Here is a 17,995-nt window from a genome sequence, read left to right as displayed (position 1 = left end):
CTTGGAAACAACAAGGTCCACTGCACATGCAACACTCTGTAAGGGTGTGCACACCTTCACTCAGGCAAATTCAAGGGTCAGGTTGTTGAGGTCACCGGACATGCTGATGGGGCAGCATGGCCACTAAACAGAGTGATGTGGGACCACACTCATCAACCCACTTCCACAATGGAAGATAGGGAGCACTCATGAGAGAAAGCACGGATTCTGGAAGGACACCGTGGGACACAAGATGCTCTTCAAGGCTCTGCAGAGCCTCACAGTTTCGGATGGATTAGGTCTTGGTCCATCTCGATCAGTGAAGGAGATGAGCACGGCTGCTAAATTCATATATATTCAATTGACTTGCTATTATGGAATTTCGCATCTGAAACTTGACAAATTCCATTTCCTTATTCTTTCTAGAGCAGGCCATGAATTCCTTACTTTGGTCCAAATTCAAGTATCCAGTTGGAGAAAGATGATCAATTGTGGCCAAAAAGGGGGGGGGGTTTAGGATCGTTACATTATCCAGATGGCAGCCTCTGGTGGAGGAGGGTAGGGGAGAGAATGCAGTGTGGCAGGGTATATCAGTTAGGAATGAAAGGTGGGGGGAAAGGAAGAGAAAGGGAGGGAGGGAGATAAGGGGGAGAGGAGGAGAGGAGAGAAGAGGAGGGAAGGATGGAGAGAGGGAGGAGTGGGAGAGAGAGAGAGAGAGAGAGAGAGAGAGAGAGAGAGAGAGAGAGGGAGGGAGGGAGGGAGGGAGGGAGGCTGCTATCTTTCACAAAACAAGCAATCCAGTGAAAGAGATTCTATTTGTCTGGTTAGCCCCAAATCAGATTTAGGGCACCTGACTTGAACAAAACAGCCCCTCCCTGACGGCAGTAAGGAGAACAAGGCAACTCTACAAAGCCACTGTTGGTACTGTCCCTCGCACAAACCCACTTTCCCATTTCTGAAAATAATTTTCGCTATCTTGCTAGTTCTGAGGGAATTTGGCAACCTTTTCAAGAAAAGCATGTATATCTGTAAGACCCATGCATCCATTGCTATCTCTCTACAGCCTGAAACCACATGCGGAATTAGAGGACATTGCCTCAGGGGTGTGCCTGAAGGGGTCACTCCCAGAGGTGGGTACAGCGGGAGGGATGGGATGGGCAGAGCTCAGGTGCTGCAGCATGAGAGATCAGAATGGTAAGATGAGTGGTAAGCCTCAGAGAAGGCTGCTGTGAGATTCCTTGGAATCCAGTTTCCTGACCTCTCAGGCATGCCAAGAATGGGAGGTAACCACCTCAGTTCTTTTTCGAGCCCTTTGGGGAACCTTTGTGAGCCCGGGTACTGACAGGGAAAAAATCTGACGCCACCAGCTCATCTTTTACAGAGTGATGGTTTGTTATGGTCTCCAGAAGACAAAGGTCAGACCACCGTTTGCTTCCAGCTGATTCGGACCCAGCAGAACTCAGACCAAAGTGCATGATCGCTTCTCACAGACCAGCAGGAAGACAGGTTTTGGAGATGGGGCACGGACAGAAATGACTTTCCCCCTGCCTCCTTCACCATAGTGGCTTCTGTTCCCGTGAACTTTCCCAAGACACTCTGAAGCAAAGGCCATATCCAACAGTTCCTCCCAACAGAAAAAGAAAACCCATAATGAAACAGTTCCCCCTCATTTCCATCCCCACCCCACTCCCTCCAGCTCAACACCCTGAATACTCACAGGAGAACACTTTATCTATACAAAATGAATTAGAAAACAAAATATTTACATATGAAATAAACACCATCTTGATTTCTGTGGCCCGTGGAGACCATCAGAGCCCCCCGTTTTCTAGATTGCTGTTCGCTAGGTTAGTTGGTTTGGTTTTTTTTTTCTTTTTTAACTTTAAAGGGGTGAGGTAAGAGGAAGAGTGAGGCATGAGCCCCTGACCCTTGGACAGAGCCAGAGTGAAGCAATGATTCTAAGGCCCTTCTTGTTCTTCCTCCGGGAGATACCTCACGCCCTCTGTCCTCTCTCAGAGTCTCTCCTGGAACCTAAAGTAAAGCACTCGGTGCTCCTCCCTCCAAACTGTTGAGAGGTTCAGCCCCTTGCCCCCACGTTCATTTTTAAAAAGAAAACAAGGCCTTCAGTTGGCTTTTAAATGAAAGATACTGAGGTAAAAATCAAGGAGGAAGGTGGGAGACAGCAGTCGAGGATGGGGGATGAGGAAAGGCCGTGAGGCAGGGCGACCAGGAAGGCAAGAAGCATCCCTGGAAGGTGTGACGTGAAGAGACATGGCAGCTTCGTTCCAGAGGAGGGTAAGCACCTTTCTGGTTTATGTGTCCTGTGTGCAACAAGGCGAGCAATCCTGCAGACAAGCTTCCAAACAGACCCAGGGGCTCTTTGGGTACCACCCTGTGAGAGGGGAGGTCAGGACAGCAGAACTGACCCACGGAACACCCTTACCCCAAGTTTCAGGACAGGCAGTGACAAATATTCATTTCCCTTCTTAATTTTCCAACTTTAAGCGAGGGGCATCGCACCTGCCAGCACCCCAATCCCTGGAGTTTTACCCACGCGTATTCACACGCACACACACACACACACACACACACACACACACACACTTACTGTTTAGTAGTACAATCTGAAAGGGAAACAAGGGTTTCAGAAGAAGAGGAAGGCTTCAGTCTGTAGCGTTCACATTAGTTCGAGACACATTCCTAGGGAGCCAGGCCCCACTTCCAAGTCTCTCTCATTCTCTCTGGCTTCTAGAGACATGCCTTTGGGGACGAGCTCACTCCCCCCTCCTCCCCTTTCACCTGTCATCTATCCCCTGTCACTTATCACCAGTCCTGGGGAAAGTTGCCTGCTCTTTCAGCTGTAGATTAAGTAAGAAGGGATCAAAGCATTGAACACATCCCCCTCCCTCACTTAGCCTACCGTCAATGACTCTCTTCTCAAAGCCTTATATGAAGAGCTCCCCCCCCAAACGTCAGCCAGTTAGGGGGCTAAATGCCTAAAAGAGTGTTCTTTTGCTGAGTATGGATAAAAGACTTATGGCTGTGTCCATTTCCTTTAAGACTTACTGAAAACTCCTCTGCCGAAGCTGATAGAAACCATAGTCAACTCCTGACAAGTTATTTTTGTAGGGTCGACTCAGTTCCTTTCATTTTCTTTTGTTATTTTTTTTCTACACTATAAGAATCTTCTCCATGCCGAGAACCTTCATCCTTACTCAAGAAGAGAAAAGGGAGAGATAGCCCCAATCCGAGTAACCTGTGACATTGGTTTATATATAAGCCAAAACAAGCACATTGGTGTAAGAACGTGGAAGGAAGCAGCTAGTCAAGGCTTCATTCTCTGTATCCAGAGGCACCTGACTTCATGTGGGTGCAAGTGTATGCGGACATATGTGCACACACGATTCCATGCTCTTGTCTCCAATGCACCATGGGACACTACTGCAGTGAGCAAGCCACTTTGTTCAGGAATCTTCCTTCTACCGGGGGCCTTTCCTCTTGGCTCACCACCAAGGAGGCCTCTGGAGTCGAAGCAAACTTTTTTGTTTTGGCTTATGTATAAGCACAAAATGACTTCCTGCCCTCGCTTGGTATGTGGTCCCTTGGCAGATGCCAACCGTGCAGCAAGAATTTAGCAAAAAGCCTCTTCTCTCCTATGAGCAGGAAGCTAAACGGCCTCCCTTAGGACGTCTGCTGCTTTCTGGCCTCCTCAAAGAGAGCAGTTTCAGGAAAGCCTCACTCAAAATGGACGGCTCTGAGCCCTTCTGCGCTAGGAAGAAGCGCACAGGCAACACTTCCTGTCTCCTCTCCATCCTCCCACACTGAGGCCAGTGCTGTCCTCTCATGGGAACAGGGATGGTGGACAGATGTAGGGAGGAGAGAACTGCGCAAGGGAAGAGAAATGGTACTGGCCACGAGGGTTGCCTTCAGTAGGAACCAGAACTCCAGGATCCCATAGAGAAATTAAAAGAACAAGAAAAAGCAAATGGGAGCCAAGTTCACCCCCGACTCTTTCCATGACATGCGCACCACGCGGCCCACAGCCCTATCCCTCCCATACCCACCTTAACCTCTCTCTCTCTTCCCTCACTCAGACATCAGACTCAATACTAGAAAGTTTCTCATAAACATGTCCATTGCTGGAGCCATTGAAAGCCCTGGGGTTTTTGTTGTTAGGCACACAGGGGTTGGACTGGTTCCCTATACAAATGTCCTTCTGGAAACGACCTGGCACAGCCCCGTGAAGGGCCGACACCACGGGCTTATTGGTGACAAGGGCCCGGAAGTCCGGCCTTGTTTTCGACGCCCCTGCCACCGTGGGCTGCCTGAAGAAGTAGGATTTGCTGCCGTGAAGCAAGCACTGGTCATCCCCAAAAGTGGGGATGAAAGGGTTTTGCGTGACCCGGTCAGGGTAGAGCGACTTGCTGAGCATGTAGCCGCTGCCGGGGTTGTTGTGGTGGTGTCCGGCAGTGGGCACTGAGGACTTGTTGGCAAAGGAGCTCTCACCAGCTGGCATCTCAAACATGTGGGCGTAGGGGCTCCCATCCATGAATCGGCCCTTGTCTTTCAGGCTCACGCTGCGTGGGGCCAAGGCGGCCTCCTCCTTCTGCAGGTCCACGAAGGTGTCGTAGGAATGCTGCCGGCGCAGTTTGTTCCGATTCTTCTTCTGGGCCTTAGAATTAGTCGGGCTCTGAGGGTACTTGGTGGTGGAGGCGTTGGATGTCACAGCCACGGGGGCAGCCGGCTGGTCCAGTTCCTGCAGGGAGTTGTCCTCGCTGATGTCGTACAGGTTACCAGCCTTCTTGCAGGCCTCACACCTGATGCAGGCCTGCCGGCCCGAGTTCTGCCCTGCCACCGTAGAGGAGTAATTGTGCAGCTTCGAGGGACAACTGCGGCAGAAGTTTCCCCCAGACCGGTCCTCCCAATCCACATTGGTCAGGTTCTTCTCCCAAGGAGCTGGCACCCCACCTACCACACCATGCTTATCACCTGTTCCGTGTTTGAGGTGAGACCTGTTGGTACAGGGACCACCTCCGCTGACCGAATCTCGCTTGAAGTCATCACTACGCTCTTTGTAAATGTCAGTCAAGTCCACGTGCTCCCAGTGAGGCGAGTTCTCCTTCGTTCGGAACTGGTCCAGGTAGAAATCTCGGAGCCCTTCTTTGTCCCTGAAGTAGCGCTTGTGGTCTGGGGAGCGGGGTGGCCGGCGACGATAGGCCAGTTCAATCTCATCAAATTCCCTCCTGGACTTGGCCGAGGCGGGCCGCTTCTTCAGACTGTCCTTATATTGCTGCTTCCGCCTCTTGGCTGAGTTACCTTCTATGTTTCCATAGGTGACAGTGTGCGTGGAGATGTCTGAGACATCCGAGCGAATCAAGTCGTCATGGCCACTGTAGCGGTCACTCTTGAAGGAGAACTTGCCGTACAGGTCACTGAGCTGACTATGTTTGGAGGAGGGTAGTCCAATGTCCAGGGGTTTCTTGCTGATTGACCTGGGCTGGGTGGTGAAGGGTGGGTTGTCACAGTCGTAGAGCCCATCAATGGAGCTGGTGCTGCCGATGCTGTGTGGTCGGTGGTGATGGTGATAGTGGTCTTGGTACACGTTGCTGTCCTTCAGCTGCAGGTTGCCAAATGTTCTTTCTACCTCGCTAATGTAGTCGCTGAACAGGTTCTCCTCACAGGGCGGGTTGTTGTAAGACTTGCAGTCTGAATGCGTGAAGCTACGCCGGTGCTCGGAGATGTCGTAGACAGAGGACTCTCGACGGATGAAGTCCAGGGCACTCTGAGGGGAGCCGTTTACGCCAGACAGGTTGGCCATATTCTTGGCTGTGCGGAGCAAGCGCAGGATGTTGGAGTGTGTGTTGTTCATGGTGGCGGTAGGGGAGTTCATCACAGATTGTCGCTCCTCTATAGCTACTCCATGGATACAGCTGTAGATACCCTGAAGGGACACAGGATGGGACAGATTGAGTTCAGAGACACTGAAACACAGGATAAAACAACAGCGCCCTACCACTGAGGGTCTTCTGAGGTAAGCCAACGATCGGAAAATCATGAGACAGGCAGTGTGCTACACTCACAGAAATGGAACTTGGAGCTTAGCTGATGTAGACTCTTGGTTTCAGCAAAATTTGGATCATGAGCTAAGGATAAGAATCTGGCCACTAGGGAGGGGAATGGTCGTACCAAGGGACTTGGACAAATAGACGACATGGCATTTATGCCTGAACTCTACACATGATCTGTCTTTGGTTTTTTGTTTTTTGTTTTTTTTTTCTCCTATACCCAGATTTTCATGTTTTACAAAAGAATCCATGCTGCAAACATATAGCAAGCGCTGTGAGCGGACTCACACCAAGTGCACAGGGCATTCCTTCACGTACACAGATGCCATTTTGCTCTGGTTGGCCGCTCTTAGCTGCTGCTGCTTGCCGCTGCTTCTTGTTTCTAGCTCTGACCGATTTTGAGCAGTTTTTAGAATTTTGGTTGGCAAATAGCAAGGGAGCGATGCTGTTCTGTAGCTAAGCATGAGCTGAATTCACACAGAGAGCTAGAAAGCCCTGGGGTCAAAGCAACATTTTCTACTGCTGTGGCCAACACTGTGGGAGGAAGAACTGGGACAACTATCAAGAGCTCAATGTGAATAAATAACTCTCTTGTTGAGGTCTCTCCTTTATTCACTCGTTAACTCTTGCTTTCCTTCTTACATTCAATATTACCATAAATAATTAATGTTCTGTCAAATTAGTACTGATGAAGAACACCAGGCATACAGCTACTTGTTCAGGGCATTGAAGAACAGAATCCATGAGAAAACCTAGGTTGCTCTCCGGGGTAGATAGTCTCCCAATGTCCAAGGTTGGGTCAGCCTACCGCTCTCCTGACATGTACTGCCATGAAAGGCAAACAGACTTTCTCCCTGGCAAGGTAAATTATACGGAGAGGCAGCTTTAAAATGTGTCTTTACATCCAAGAAGGTTAATTTGGAAAGGACTCTCATTTGAATGGGCAGGACCAAATCCCAAAAAAAGGTCAGAAGGAAAATGGTAGTTATATGGCAAAGAAGTGTCAAGCCTTGGGAGACACAAGATCTTCCTGGTGGGGTTTCTCCCTTACTGCTTCTTACTTATGACCTCTTGACAGTGGCCAGAAGGAAATGCCAAGTGTCCTCCTCAGTAAAGACAGTGATCATATCAAAGGGCCATGCATGAGATTTCTCTTTTCTGTTACTTCTGTGGCCTCTGGGAAGGGCTGCATGGTGGAACCCAAGGCCCAGGGACCAGGAGTCCCACAGTTCCCTTCCCCTGTCCTTATGTGACTGAGTCATCTGCATTGACTGACAGCTAGAGAGGAAATGAGGAGATTGTTCCCTGTCACTAAAACACCACAGGGAAAGGACCAGAGAATGAAACTATTTAATGAGAAATCTGCTTTCCTTCATAACTCCTTTGAGTCGTATCTGCAACACAATCCTCTATCCTAAAAGGATATTTGATTTCACCACTCACACATGAGTTCTACAACTGTATTAACAAAATTGGAAGATCCTACTCTTTGAAGACTCCCCTTTGTGACTTGAGGTTCATAGTTAGAAGTGAAGATGATCTCTAAACAAAGAAGGGCCTGAAGTCTTGCCCCATTTAAGTAACTTTTTGGAATATAAATTTCTTATGAGTCAAGACTTGGGTTCTGTTAGGCTCTTTTAAATGTTATGTATATCTATACCCCTGCCAAACACACACACACACACACACACACACACACACACACACACACCACATACATGTGATCCTCCTGCCTCAGTCCCCCAGTGTTGGTATGTAGGCATCTGTGACCACATCCAACCTTTAGGCTCTTTAATTCTCTTTACTTCACAAGTGGTTAGAATATAGGCACAGTAAAACCACCAGTAATGTGTCTTTGTGTATTATAATAAGAGATGTGACATTCCACTATTTAAAGAAAAATATGATTTTTTTCCCCAAAGGATCGGGTGATTATTGCAGCCTATACAGAATCAATCAGTGGTGATGTAAGAGGCAAGTGGGGAAAAGTCAAATTTTCTATTTTGAGAATGCTACCTCTTTTGGTAGAAAATCAAATGTCTGAGTCTAAAATGGAAGGAAGCATAGTCCCCACCCATCTTAGAAACACTTGAAATTCTCTCCCACAGACTCCTATGGAAGTGCACATGAACTGGCTTCATGCCTTAGCTACATAAGGCTGGAGCTAGCACCCTCCTGGGTCTCTCTGCTCAGCACAGAGCAAGGCTAAACCACCCTTAACAAGCTCTGAATATCTACATTGAAACACTTACTCTGCTGATGGAGAAGACCATGCCAGGCTTGCCAGAGCAGACGCCCATGAAGCAATGCCGGAACTGCCAATAGAAGAGATGTTCACAGATGAAGGTGATGAGGCTGAGAGCCATGGCTGCCCCCAACATATAGAAGACGCCGGCCATGTTGTCAATGTCCAGCTGGCTGCTCATAACCTCATTCTTCTCATTGTGACAAATGCCAGTGAGCCAGAGAGCTTCCAGTTCTTCCATTTCCCCTAGAGAGAGGGAAGAGAAAGGGGGTAGATAGTGGAGGTGAGGAGGAGGAAAGAAATGAAGGAGAGTTGAAGAAGAGCATAAAACATGACAGAAAGAGAGCCACAAAGAGAGAATACACTTTTTATTAATACCATTATGTCTTAACTCACCAATACACCCTTAAGTAGCCAGTGAAAATGTAATGAATGGAACTCTAGGTGACACAAGGACATGGAACTTTCTGGTGGCTCTCCTTTACCCAGTGTAAACTGACAGCTCAGTGTTCAGTATTATGCACAATATGCTACGCAAGGAACAAGATGTCAAATTAGTGAGAACAGTTAATGGGCAAAGTGCTCAATGGGTTTTCATGAGAGAGAACTTGAGAGTGGCAATGGGTTTTAATTTATATTGTGTGTGAGGGCATTTAGGCAATGAAAATAGCATAACCACTGGGGAAACAGATGCTCATTTAAAGCAGAATAAGCCTCAGCAAAGAAAGCTCCATGAAAGAACTCAGGTTAAACACTGTGCCTTTTATTGTACAGACAGTGCGGATAACATAACCAAACATGTGAAGACTCTTGAAGTTATGGAGAGCGGACTGGATTGGTGAAGGAGGTAGAAAGAGATTGAGAGAGAGAGGCTGAGTCCCTATGATCTCTCAGAATTACAGGTCATTTATAGAATAAAATATGAAATGTATGAGAGGAGGCAGCTAGAATGAAATGGGACTGTCACAATGGAACCTGCTTCCTCTCAACGCCGCCTAAGGGTGCATTGATTACTTTGGTTCTATCTCAATGACTCTTACAACTGTCACTGGACACGAGTCAGTAGAAATGTAGAAATCTCAAAGGGGGGGTGGGGGAAGAAAGAAAATGAAAGTAAGCAAGACCCTTAGAATGCAGTAATTCCACAGAAATGAAACCCTGGATATCTCATGAAGGGTACCGTTCTGTCAACTCTGGCTTGGTCAGAGTTTGAACTTTGCATGCCCCAATGAAAGCTGAAGTCGTCTCTACTGATGTACTTGGTAACTACTGGCTATGCCATGGCTTTTCAAGACTCTAGCTCTAACTCTGGTAGGAATCCACTTGCTTTTCTTCTTTTCTTCTTTGGTTCAACAATACTGTTTCTAACCAGTCCAGCAGCCAGATTCAGCCGGGAATCTGGAAACCTACCCCTGGGTTTTTTTTTTTTTTTTTTTTTTTTTTTTTGTCTCTTGGATAGAGAAAGTCCTTCAGCCTTGAATGACAGACCCACATGGCTGATGGGATAGGAACCCATGCACAGTGCGGCCCATCTGTATCTGGATTAGTTTGTGGGTGAGGGTTCGAGGGAAGAGTCAGTTCTTGGAACAATGAAGTGAAGAGAAATGCGGAAGATAGTAGTAGTTTGATGAGATGGATTTCTCAGTGTTCAGTCCACCACTTGAAAGATACAGGAAGTGAGTGCCTTCTAGTACCCACATCTGAGGATGCTTGTGCTCTACCTCTTCAGCCAGAAGATCATGACAGGACAGAGTGAAGGATAAGGAAACAGACACACATCCATTTCTGTGTCCTTCCTCTGGGAACACAAAGAGCACTGCCGTACAGTTCTGTTTAGTGTTTGCGCCACGTGTGGACTTGTTGGGGGTTGGTCTGGTGTGCTGTGTATTCAGATGCTGAATTCTGTGTCTAAATCTGGTTGCAGCTTAGACATTGGGTATTGTGATGATCATTGATCAGTGTTGTATAAAAATTGCTCCCCCAAATCTCTGATTGGCTAATAAAGAAGGTGAACAGCCAATGACTGGGCAGAGGAGCTAGAAAGGCTGGGCTTTTGATCCAGTGAGGGATCTCAGGAGGGGCCACAAGAGGAAGAGAGAAGGAAGGAGAAGGAGAGAAAGGACGCAGCCAAGAGGACTGGCCTGATAGAGCAGAACCAACTTAAGTGGGACTAATATGGCAAGTAATTCAGGGTTTGTGACTGGGAAGTAGCCAGACCATTATAGAGGGTTAGAATAGATATTTTAAGGCTTGTTGAATAAGTCTAGTAAGTCTCCATTTCATTATTTGGGAGCTAGATGAGGTGATAAGAAAAGACTCAAATTATACCATAATTTTACATGGGCTGATATCTGAAACATCTAACTGTGGCCTATTTTATCCCTAAAGCTTTTATTATATGACACAATTTTCCAGTGCACCCTTGTCACCAACTACTTTAATCCCTTCCCTCATCTTTACCCAGTGTGGGTTAAAAATGTGTCTCCGTGTAATCTATATATTGAATTCCTAACTTCTGGTAGCTTGAGATGTGACTTTATTTGGAAATAGGGTCATTGCAGATGTAACTAATCATAGTGAAGTCACACTGGAACACAGCAGGCCGCTAACCTCATGTTATTGACCTTAAGAAAAGGGTAGATGCAGAGAGACGAATACAGAAGAAAACATTCATCCAGGTAGTATGAACATAGAGATCTGAGTGGGGCTTTGACAGCTCAAGGAACACCAAGTAGAAGCCATCAAAAACTGTACAACAAGCACAAGCAGGATTCTCCCTCATCGCTTTCACGGGAAGCTACCCATATTGATATCCATAGTGTTCAGAATTTCAATCCAATGAGTTCTAGAGTTTATGTCACTCAAGCCATGTCATTTGTTATGTGGCTGTAAGAGTCTAAAAATTTTTTTCTCCCATCTTATCATATCCTGTGACATGCTATGTTGGATGCACAGATTATAAAGGTTGCTATTTCAGAATGGCTATTGGTTGAGGCCAAGTGGGCACTTCCCTTTTCTCTAGCTTACCGTCTCCAAATAGCTGCAGGATAGCAAGGTCCACCTGGCGTTTCCACCCAGAGTCTTTTTGGATAGCAATGCCATAGCCTGTGGAAGCAAAGACTTTGCCACTGCCAATGGTCACCAGCTTGCAGCCTTCATCTCTTCCAGCCATGTAGTTGAGCACTGCAGCATCGTAGATGAAAGCATCAAGCTTCCTGCATAAGAAAGAAGTGAACCAACAAATACCAAGGAGGAAATTATATCACAAAACTACCTATTGGGCTATTAGTATGAGATGGTAGGGTTTCAGAGGCTATGGGGAGTACTGGCTCACAATAAGGCTCAAGCTGGACTACCATGAGAGTCTAAAGACTGCATTCCAGGCTGCTCTTGATGATTTCAAGTTGAAAGGAGTTGTTTCTTCTCCCCCTCCCACCAGGAATGATAAGAATGTAAGTTGGGCCTGAGGCCAACTCATAAGCTGTGTCTGAAAAGGAGAAGGAGTAAAAAGGAATCAATAAAAATAATAACAGAAATAATGAAAAGCAAGCACCACAATGATAACAAATAGCACGGGTAAGACTTATATAACATTTTTTTTTTCATTTCTCAGTTCATTATAGTCCAGAGTCGGGGAAAGTATAGGTGTTCCTATTTCAGTAGATGTGTGGCTATTTTGGTGGTCAGAAAGGCTTCAATACTCTCTCTTGTGCTATGTGACTCTGGTTTGAGGGGCCAGGGTGGTGACAGGTCAAGCTTGGGCAAGAGCGAACATGGAGCTCTGCAAGAGAAGGCAGCATACAGAAGAACCAAGATCTTTCAAATCCCCAAACCTACATGCACATCACGCAAGACATTGAGCTTAGCAAAGAACGGATGCAGAGAGGAAAGATGGGGGCTCAGCACAGAAAGGCATGCACCACTCTTCCAAACCAACAGTGCTACACATTAAAGGCTGAGGAAGCAGCTCAGACGAAGCCATGCAAGGATCAGGTCTGAGAGAAAGCAGGACATGCAGCCCTTCTGAGCAGCTCTAAGCTAGGGAGTTCTGTCTCTCTTCAAGGGGGTGGGGTGCGGGCAGGGTGGGAAGCAAATCCCTTCTCACATGACAAGCTACAAGACGCTTTATAAAATGTGCCCTTTAAAATGTAGGTTGGTGGCATGCCCAGACGCCAAACATTCAGCACGACTGGGCGTTACTCAAACTCCTATTCTAACCTCGGTTCCCATCTTCTGAAACCCCTTGTGACTGTTCATGGCAGTAAGATGGAATCCCACAGTACTTTAGGTGGCCACCTCATCCAGGTGGTACTTGGAGACTTTGGGGTGCAAAGGTGGCCAGAGGAGAGGTCCACAGGTTAGTAGTTATCACAGAACAAAGGGAAACAGCTTTATGATGCATTAGCCTCCAAATCTCAACATTTACAGTGCTCAAATGTCAGTCATCTTTTGCAGCTCTGGCTTTTGAACAAAAGCACACGTGTGCCCAGTGAACTAAATGCCAGCGCATCCACACTCTGTGAACCAACACACCCTGAGCACAGAGAACGGCTATGGGGAGTGACAATCAAAGCTGCGATTGGGGAATCAACCAACACATTCTTGTTGTCATCTAAAAACTTTTGCATCCTTCCTCTTTCACTTTCCCCACTCTCCGTAGGCATCAGGATGGTCTGTACTTCGTGTGTAACACATATGAGCTCTCTCCTTGGCTCTTCCTCTCTACTCTCCCATCTGTGCCCACATTCATGCAAGCAGAAAACAATTTGCAGGATGGTACACAGAAGCAAGGAACAGCCTTAGAGTTTCCTACAATGGTTGGAATGGCGCTGCCAGATTGAACTTGGGAGCGGGTCTTTGGTGCAATGACGTCTAATGGATGTGTGAAGCATATCACTCTGAGCTGGGAGGCCATTCTTACCCTGTTTTCAGGGAGAGCAAGGCATCATCTACACCCCTTTGGTTGAACTTTCCCATGTAGGCATGCATTTCTGCATAGTTATTACGGATATTCCTCTCTGTGCTGCCATTGGGCACAGTCCCAAAGCGGAAAGGGGGTGAGAAGTCATTAGGTCTCTGGAACTGGAGAGGGAAAGAGAGAACGAGAGAGGGAGACAGACAGAGACAGAGAAAGGAAGAAATGCTTTAGAAAATGTGCAGAGACGTTAGGTCAGCATTAGTGAGTTTATAATGGAAAAGAACCAACTCTAATTCAGCAAACACATTAGCCCTCACTCAGGAGCAGTAATTGCCTTCTGGAAGTGAACTTCAATTCAACTCAATTTAATACATATTGTTGAGAGATTTCTATTTGGCCAACCCTGAGTTTAATCTATAACCTCGTGTGTTCCTTCTATGCACATAGCACAATACCATTGATGACAGGCTTGAAGGTGGTGTGATACAGTTTGTGGTAGATTAGTCACCTTTATTTCCAAAAGTGTTTAAAATCTGCACCCAGGCCTCTTAATTCAGAGGCCCAAATGTACTGTCATTGTACAATTAAGGTCCCACAGCATTATATTCATGAAGATGATGTTCGAATATCAAATACATTTTGCTAAGAAAATTTCTCTTGACCTTCAAAGCACTCAAAATTCTGTTGATCCTATACCAGCTATTGGATAACGTGCAAATTCCATGTCACTTTTCAATATGTTCCCCTCTTAAACTCTGAGAGTGTATCTCCAACGCCTCAGACCAGAATTTAAATTCCTTGGATTCTGTCTCTATGACATCAGCTTTATTTCTGGCTATTACCCCGCAGTGAGTTAGGTCTTAATGTTGCTTCCCAAGCACATAATTTGACCATTTGTATTTCCACGGCCTCATCAAATCCATCTCCTTAACACAAACTCACCTTTCTCTTTGGCCCAATTCATGTCCTTCATTTTTAAATATGGCTCAAAGCAACTGCTTTGAGAAACCTCCTGTGAATTCTTCCTTCTGTCAAGCTGCCCCCAAAATGATCCATCAATACTTGTTATTATGGTTTAGAGTACTAGGTTCATGCTATAAATTCAATGACTCCCTAAATGTACTGGCTAAGTACTGAGAACTAGCCTTGGATGTAGGCATTAATAGTTTAAGCTTGAGGTTAAAAGAGAGTGACGAGCAGCTTTGCCACTTACTATTATTTCATGACTGTTGTCTCTAACACAAAAGGTGCATCATTTCTTCCTCCATAACAAGGAGTTGATGATGCCCAGTTTTCAAGAATGAGACAGACTTACACAATGCAAGAGAAGTACTTGGCACAGCAGCTGACACACAGTAGGTTTGCTTGACACAAAGCAGGTCACCTGGTAAGAGGGACTTCAATTGAGAAAATGCCTATGTCAGATTTTACTGTAGGCAAGTCTGTAAAGTACTCTAAGGTATTTCCTTGATTAATGACTGATGTAGGAGGGCCCAGTCCACTGTCAATGGTGCTACACTTACGTAGGTGGTCCTGGGTTTTATTTTTTTTTTTTAAAAAAAAGCAGATCTGAACAAGCCATAGAGAGCAAGTCAGTACGCAGCACAGCACTCCTCCATGGTTTTTACTTCAGTTCTTGCCTCCAGATTCCTGCCCAGCTTGAGTTCCTGGATTGACTTCCCTTCTTGATGGACAATGATTGGGACTTATAAGCCAGATAACCCATTCTTCCCACATTACCTTTGGCTACGGTCTTTATCACAGCAATAGAAAGCAAACTAAGATAGCAGACACTCAGGAGTTGGTCACACATTTTTCTGAATTGATGTGCATTTCAGTTTGGCTTTACTGATAAACAGCAGGCTGTCTAACGTTCCTGTCCTGAAAGCTTAGCTAACATGACACAGAATACGGGCATAAAGCTATGCCTTGGCATAGGGAGGGCAGTGACGATGTTTAAAGTGCTCTTGGTTCCAATGCTGTGTCTGTTATCTTGAGGCTGGAGTTGCACACCTAGCTCGCTGACCCAGGGGACCACTGAACTTTTAAAACTGTCCAAGTTCAGTGGCCGTTCTTCTCCTTCTCAGAATTTGAGGGTTCGGTGGACCATAGATTGTCATAGCACAAGGAGACCTCATAGCCGCTATAGCTGCTCAGTGTTGGCCTCCGTTAAGAGTAGAGTCAGAGACACATGCGCTGTGAATGGAATGTTTAGGCACTTCAAAAGACCAGACCTCTCAACTGGAAAAACTCTCCTTTTCTGATCAGCAGGCTTTATGCCATAAATAGCCTTTGTTTATTTCTTTAAGGGGCTACAATTTTTAAGTAAATAAACATAGATGAATTGGAGAATTTTAGAGATGAGTTGTCTACTCAGAGCTAACTAACCTTTCACTCAACAAATGATGAAACAGGGGCCCAGTGAGGGTAATTTGCTCAATAGCACCCCATGGCGGTGGTGACAGATATCATCAGTGCTTTCACTGTCCTAATTAAGAATGACTCTTCACTTTGCCTGGTAGATAGCAAGCTTACAGTAAACAAGGTTACCATTTAGTGAAAGAGACAGACACCAGAATACTTCACACAAGACTGTCAAATATATATAACTCCCCTAAATCCAGAGCAGAGCAGATGGTATGGGAGGCAGCAGCCACTGTGGTCAAACTAACTCCTTCTCTCATGTAAATCTGTACTTTGCTAAGTCAATGGCAACAGATACAAAGGCCTAAGGTCCTATAGGTCCCACAGTAGTTTCTGAAGTACTACTGAAAGTTGGAATTACATCCAATTCCCATCTAATATAAATTATTGTCATCTAGGTAATTTTTTAGAAACTCAACGTATGCAAGGTCCATGCAACACTTTTTGATTAACCAAATGAAACCCCATGCCCAATGTCCCCACTTCCTGATGGAGCTACAAGCCGAGGTGTTTCTAACTTTGTACCATAATCTTTTTTTAAACTTTAAATGCTCTTTAGATTCTCTACATTATTTTAAATAAAACATAAAAAAAATACAGAACTAGAATAGCAAACACCATTTTCAAAAGAAGGGCAACACTGAAGGATTTTGAAGCCATATTGAAGAGCTACAGTGACGTTGCGGCATGGATGCAAAAATGATGAAGGAGAAGGTTGACAGAATAGAGCGGCTACAACAGACATTCACACACACAGTGTGGTTGAAGGCAGTTCGGTGGAGATAAGCTAGTTTTCAACAAATAGTGTGAAGGTAATTAGATGTTCCTGCACAAAACAAACTTTATTCCTCACCTCACAAGATCAATAGCAATTACCTCAAACTTGTAAACTTTTCAGGAGAAAATATATGAGGACATTTTTGTAAGCTAGAATTAGATGAAGACTATGCATCACATGTCCTGTCCACCAACTGAGGAAATAAAGACAAATTAAAGGGCATCAAAATGCAGAACTTCTCTTTAAAAGATGCAGTTAGGACCATGAGAAGGTAAAGCCACCAACTGGGAAGAAGTATCTGAAAATAAATTAAAGCTCTTTGAGAAACAAATTAGTAATGGTAGAACAAGACTTTTTATCACTTGGGCACCATCCCTGAGCAAATAACCAGAGAAACAATGCAGATTGCAGTGGGAAGGTCCTGTGGACAAAATTTAGGTTGTGAGGCAATTTGGTTTAAATTCAGCCCTCACTCATGTCTATTGTAGGAACACAAACATGGGCAAGTTACTTAGCCTTGCAAAGTCCCATTTTTTCCCCTGGAAATATGATTTTAATAACTAAGACAATATGTTCGTAAGTGCTTTACAGTACACAAAGCTCAAAACTGTTAGATGCTTCTGTGGCCATGAAATTGTAATATGTAAAGCTGTCCTGTGTGTGGTGGCATTCCCTTAGAAGGGAAAGTCTTGTTCTTTTATCTGTCCCTTAGCTAGGCCAGCCTTGGGTGGGGGGAGGGGGCAACAGGGAGGACACAGGCTCAGAATTAGCCAGAGCAGATATAGAAGTAAGCTTGCTTTCCCCTTTGAAAATTCTTGTTTAGTTGATGGGAGGTTCAAATGAAACAGGTCTTTAAAAACTGTCATTGGACCTTGTGACTAAAATTCACCTTCACAGGGAACAGTGTGTACGCTAAAGGAGACCCATGGGGAAGAAGAAAAGGGAAACTCCCAAGTGCCTTGATGTCCTGATAAATGCCCTTGTAATAAAACCCACCCAAGACATAAGCCCTATAGTTTAACCTTGGTGACAGTTGATGGGGTATGGGGGACGAATAAAAATGTATACTTTGAAGAATCTAAGTTAGACCAAGGAAGACCTTGACAAATAATTTGAAAAATTACGACTTCAATAAGCCAAGGAAAACAATAATTAGATTAAAAAATCCTGTCTGATTTTAAAATGGTGAAAAAAAATTTTTTTAAATAGCCTTCCCACCAACCAAGGATAATACATGCAGTCATCATCAAACCCCTACCCAGATCTAGCCAAGGGACAGGACATTCTCCACAGTTAAGTGGAGACTGGAGACTGACTTTTACATGAACTCTGGTGCCCCTTATTTGGCCATGTCCCCTTGATGGGGAGGCCCAATGGCACTCAGAGGAAGGATAGCAGACTACCAAGAAGAAACCTGATACCCTAGCATCATATTCAAGGGGAAGAGGTCCCCATCAGTCACAGTCACAGGAAAGGGGAATGGGGTGAAAGCTGGAGGGAGGGAGGAATGGGAGGATACATGGGATGGGATAGCAATTGAGATATAATATGAATGATTTTATTTTTCAATTAAAAAAAACAGGAAA

General features: G+C 45.4%; 1 protein-coding gene across 4 annotated transcripts in view; it reads right to left on the bottom strand.

Moving 5' to 3' along the window:
• Positions 1-17,995, bottom strand: part of GRIN2B (glutamate ionotropic receptor NMDA type subunit 2B) — a 459,317-nt gene that overhangs the window by 14,379 nt on the left and 426,943 nt on the right. For 2 of the 4 annotated variants that reach the window (XM_084766784.1, XM_084766785.1), the window contains exons 11-14: positions 13,211-13,371; positions 11,317-11,504; positions 8,297-8,535; positions 4,486-5,920 (exon numbers count right to left, since the gene is read on the bottom strand). In XM_084766784.1, the coding sequence (XP_084622910.1) occupies positions 4,486-5,920; positions 8,297-8,535; positions 11,317-11,504; positions 13,211-13,371 (2,023 nt within the window). Of the gene's footprint in view, positions 1-1,831; positions 5,921-8,296; positions 8,536-11,316; positions 11,505-13,210; positions 13,372-17,995 lie in introns of those variants that run through there. The other 2 variants (XM_084766782.1, XM_084766783.1) reach the window with 1 other exon arrangement.

The sequence above is a fragment of the Acomys minous genome, assembly GCF_964271855.1.
Source record: "Acomys minous genome assembly, chromosome: 17".
In the NCBI taxonomy this organism is placed as follows: Eukaryota; Metazoa; Chordata; class Mammalia; order Rodentia; family Muridae; genus Acomys; species Acomys minous.
This window is presented reverse-complemented; position numbering and strand designations above follow the sequence as displayed.